The sequence below is a fragment of the Gossypium hirsutum genome, chromosome A12, assembly GCF_007990345.1.
Source record: "Gossypium hirsutum isolate 1008001.06 chromosome A12, Gossypium_hirsutum_v2.1, whole genome shotgun sequence".
NCBI classification, from domain to species: Eukaryota; Viridiplantae; Streptophyta; class Magnoliopsida; order Malvales; family Malvaceae; genus Gossypium; species Gossypium hirsutum.
This window is the reverse complement of record NC_053435.1, coordinates 13,208,646-13,213,446: the sequence shown is the minus strand read 5'-3', so window position 1 is coordinate 13,213,446 and position 4,801 is coordinate 13,208,646. Positions and strand designations below refer to the sequence as shown.

Sequence of the window (4,801 nt, the reverse complement as noted above, 5' to 3'; positions counted from 1 at the left end):
ATGAAATCAATTCAGAATACCTTTTAAAACCTTTTTCACAGTATTGCTGCTATAGGAGCACATTAGTAGCATGAAAGGTTGAAAATGTTTTCTCTAACAAGTCCTCATCAGTTATGTTTTCTCCACGTAATTTTAGTTGAGAACTAATTTTGAAAAGTTCTGAATTGTATTCACTTACAGTCTTAAAATCTTGCAACCGTAAGTGCATCCAATCATAACGAGCTTTAGAGAGTATCACCGTTTTCTGATGGTTAAATCGTTCTTTTAAATTTTTCCACAACTCAAAAGGGTCTTTTACAGTGAGATATTTCACTTTTAATCCTTTGGGTAGATGATGACAGATGAAAATCATTTCTTTTGCCTTGTCTTGATTAGATGCTTCTTCATATGCTAATATAGTATTTCCTATACCTTTAGCATCTAGGTGAATTTCAGCATCTAACACCCATGACAAATAATTCTTGCTTGAGATGTCTAAGGCCGCGAATTCAAGTTTGGCAAGATTTGACATTATAATCACTTAAATCAAAATAAAAAAAATATTAGTAAAATAATAAGCATTCTCAATCGTAAAATAAAATTATATGTATACCAAATTTGCTAAATAATAATATGTATGTCAAATATTGGCATAGAGAGGAGTAGTCATAATAATAACTTAACACAAATTAAATTAATTGAAATTTATTTCAATAAAAAATGTATATATAATTATCATTATTAGATTTTAGTTGTAAAAATAAATGTGAAAATGTTACCCAAAGCAAATATTTTATCTAGAAAATAAAATAAAAGAATTATGAAAATACGTATATCGTATATAGTTTAACGGTAGTTATACGAGCAAATTATATAAAGTCAAAATGACGTGAACTTCACTATGAACTCGTAGAAGCTCGTGTTGATAACGTATTATAAAATAATCAAATAAAAAAATACTTAAAGTATCAGATAATTTTCTCTTTATCTCTTTTTCATTTACGAATGAGTACTATTTATAAGTAAATTGAAATTCAATGCAATGCAATACAATAAATGAAGCTTATTTAAGTGCTTCATTAACACATTAAACAACTTGCATAATGAATGAGAGGTTTTACCTTATAAATAAAGGGGTTAGAATATGGACATTCACATTTATTTGTAACACTTTTTAATATATTAAATTTAACTCAAAATTCTTTGAATTCGTCTCTTCAACTTACCATATACAATAGGAAAATAAGAAATATATATTTGTTTTTGGTGAATTCTAAAAGGAGAGCAAAACTCTAACAATAATGTGAGTAGCGCGACTCAAATTTAAGTCACATTTGGAGTTATGAACACTTTAACTATTATGCCAACACATAAAGTTAAAAAAATTATATTTTATGAAAACATTAAAAATAAAAGGAGAAACTAAGAAATAAAGAAAACACATAATAAAAATCAAAGTGAAAACAAAAATCATAAAAGTGGATATGTCTGAGAATCTTGATCAAAGCCCATTCTTAGGCACTGAAATAGAGGAGATGATAATGAATCAAGAGCTAGCTTTGTATCATTATTATCATCATTGATCAGCAAATCCCAACCGCTGAAATCATCAGTATCCCACAAGCTCAAATTGTTGCTATCGGTCTTGTTGGTGTTGTTATCTGAAGGCCATTCAAAATCTGCAGGGAAGTAGTGAAATTGTTGTAGGAAGTTGGGAGAATGAGTAGTAGAAGAAGATGATGATGAAGAAGAAGAAGAAGATGTTGAGGGTGCAGCAGGGCCAGGGATCAAGATTTCATGGGGTTCAATCAATGGAACTTCATCGGTACAAAAACCATCAATGTTTTCATTGTTCATCGTCATATCCATTGGGTCAAATGATGAGCTTGTCATTCTCGTATCTTCCTCTTTTGCTTTAGTTATAGTGGACTGTGAGGATGTTTCAGGCTGTATGGATTTGTCAACTTTTGGAACTTGCTTCTTTTGCTCTTTTGGCTGCTCTTCAGCAGTTGATAGTGGCTTGTGGGTGAGAGGATCAATGCCCATTTTCCTCAGCTTTTTCTTGATGTGAGTGTTCCAATGGTTCTTGATCTCATTATCAGTTCTTCCAGGGAGATGAGAGGCAATCTTAGACCATCTGAAAATGTCAAAAATCAATTTCTTTAAGGAAAAAAGAAAAGAAAAAAGAAAAGCAGCAAGTGTGATAATATAAAGTAAAATAATGAGTTGAAATTTGAGACCACTACAAAGAAGGATGACTTTTTTGTAACCACAAGAGAGGTCCATGTAAAAGAGGTTTGGATAATTATAAATCAAATATATTTAATAAAATTCAAAGTGCAATTTCTAAAGCATGTGAGATTTGGATGGAAATGATTGTGAAAGATGGAGTTGTTTTCAAGGAAAATCATAACCACAAATAATAATAACCATAATGTCTTTGGTAGAAAAATAAATGAAGATGGGGTAATTAACCTATTTCCAAGTTGAGCATGAAGATCAATCACCATTTGCTCTTCATATTCAGATAAAAGTCCTCTTTTCAGGTCTGGTCTTAAATAATTTGTCCATCTCAACCTGCAACTCTTTCCACACCTTAACAATCCTGCAATCACACATCAAACATCTTCACTTTTGCTTTTTAAAACATTGCATAAATTTCTGAAAACAGGAATGGGAGAGAGACCTGCAAGCTTAGGAACAGCTCTCCAACAGCATTGGCCATTGGTGAGGATGAAGCTGATTAGCTTCTTATCTTCCTCAGCAGTCCATGGCCCTTTCTTCAACCCAACTTTCTCACAACATGGTTGTCTTCCCATCTTTATATGTATATTAAAAACAAGTGTTTTATCAAACAATGGGTTTCTCAAAAATATCAAAACTCTATCCAGAAAATGAAATGAAATAATTAGAACAAAGCCGATGATCCAAGAGATAAAACAAGAGCAAGAAACTGGAACTCTCTTCGATGTTTGATGCACTGATAATAACAAAGCACATACACAAGCTCCCACCTTCATATATATATAACTGAATTCCCCCCACTTCCCCTGTGTGGGTTTATACACGTGTATATCAATGAAACGACGCGTAACACACGTGCGATGTTACTTTCAGAATCTTTTTTTTTTTCTTATTCTTTTTCCACCTTCAGTTTCAAGATATAGACTGGAATTAACAACATCAAAGTAAAAGTAAAAGTAAAATATTTATTTTTGGAAAAACCCAACAATATCTAACCTAGGGATGGACAGATGGATATCTGGTAAGAAAGATTATAGACGTGTTTCTTCTTTTATTATTATTATTATTTTAACTTTTGCTTGTAGACTAATTTATATATTAACAAAGATTTGTTTAATTTTGTGTGATGGTTCCATAGTCTAATTTCTACGGTTGATCTCCTTCCTAGAGGAGAACCCAAAACAATCACAACTTTACCATACAAGGATCGTCACACAATCAGAAATTTAGATTCTGCCGCTTAAAAAAGGTAAAATAATATGTGAAAGTAGTAAAAAATTTAAGTTGATAGTTATATTTCAATTATAAAGGGGAAGTAGCTTCACTGAACATGCAGGCTCGGAAAAATGGTATAGAGATTTCATGCCTGGCTTTAAGGTTTTTATATGCTATTTTCTACCTGTTTAGATTCTTAATAAATTTGATAAGAAAAGGCGTCTGCTAATTTAAGCTATCGTCGGTTACTTGTTGCATTACAACTGGCTGCGACCTTCATATCCAGCAGTCTAAATTTGGTATGATATAGGGAGCATTAATCGGATAATTCTACTGTGCTGGGTACTTGTAAGATTAGAATGGTTTCTTGGAATTTTGACTACTCATTTCTCCGGCATTTTGTAGTGGAATTGTTGTTGGGATACCATCTCTATAATAATATTTCAATGTCAATTCTGATTAGAATTTTTTTTAATTAATAAATATTATTATAGATAATTATTCTATCCACTATTCTCTTGTAAAAGAGAATGGGAAGGATGAAGAATAAAGTTTTGTTGTTTGAATTGAGGGATTAAGGTAAGTGAAAAGTGCAGTCCCCAACCCTTTCTGTTCTTAGACTTCACTAAATTATAGTACACTGATTCATGGGCATTAGCATTGAATTTACTCCTTTCTTCCTCTTTTACAAGTCCGCACATGCTACAACTTTGTTTTCAGGTTGGACATAATTCTATCTCTCCATGCCAGCCAACTAAAAATCTTTATTTTCAGCTGAACAACTAACTTCCAAATTGCCTCAACCATTGGGTGATTACCATCATTGTTGATCCTACGAAAGCAAATTTCGTAGTAAAAATTTAGTGTTACAAGTCAATCAAATATTAACTCGAATAGAGGCATTACGAAAATCATTTAGATATAGTGAGATTTGAACCCTAATATTTACATCAATAAAACATTTAATTTTATCACTGAATTAATGCTTTATTTTAAAATGATATTTACATTTTCTTATTATTATGCATATTTTGTTACCTCCATCAATTATATATATTGATATTGTTGTTGATTAAGTTGATATCACAACTCAACTCGATATATTATTGTTGATTAAGTTGATATCACAACTCAACTCGATACTAACTCAATATTGATAACAACACAATGATAAAAAATTGTAATATATTTAGTATTCTTAATATGATATATTTACGTGTTTAAATTTTAATTTTAAGCTATTTTGTTTAATTTTAATATCATAAATATTTCATATGTTATAATTAATCAATTTTAAATCATATATTTTATCATTTATTAAATCTTATTTTAAAATAATTTTATATTTAAAATACGTAGTTTT

At 30.5% G+C, this 4,801-nt stretch overlaps 1 protein-coding gene across 1 annotated transcript; it reads right to left on the bottom strand.

Moving 5' to 3' along the window:
• Positions 1-1,205: 1,205 nt before the first annotated feature.
• LOC107935503 (transcription factor MYB20) lies at positions 1,206-2,972 on the bottom strand. The gene is made up of 3 exons (XM_016868123.2): positions 2,666-2,972; positions 2,455-2,584; positions 1,206-2,116 (listed from the first exon to the last, which is right to left on the bottom strand). The coding sequence occupies exons 1-3, from the start codon at positions 2,796-2,798 to the stop codon at positions 1,450-1,452; spliced, it is 930 nt and encodes a 309-aa protein (XP_016723612.1). The 5' UTR covers positions 2,799-2,972; the 3' UTR covers positions 1,206-1,449.
• Positions 2,973-4,801: the final 1,829 nt, after the last annotated feature.

Coding starts and splice junctions, on each gene's coding strand:
- LOC107935503 (XM_016868123.2), bottom strand. CDS start 2,798: ATGGGAAGACAACCATGTTGTGAGAAAGTTGGGTTGAAGAAAGGGCCA. Junction 2,585..2,665: donor AGCTGTTCCTAAGCTTGCAG/GTCTCTCTCCCA, acceptor GTGTGATTGCAG/GATTGTTAAGGTGTGGAAAG. Junction 2,117..2,454: donor CATGCTCAACTTGGAAATAG/GTTAATTACCCC, acceptor TGACATTTTCAG/ATGGTCTAAGATTGCCTCTC.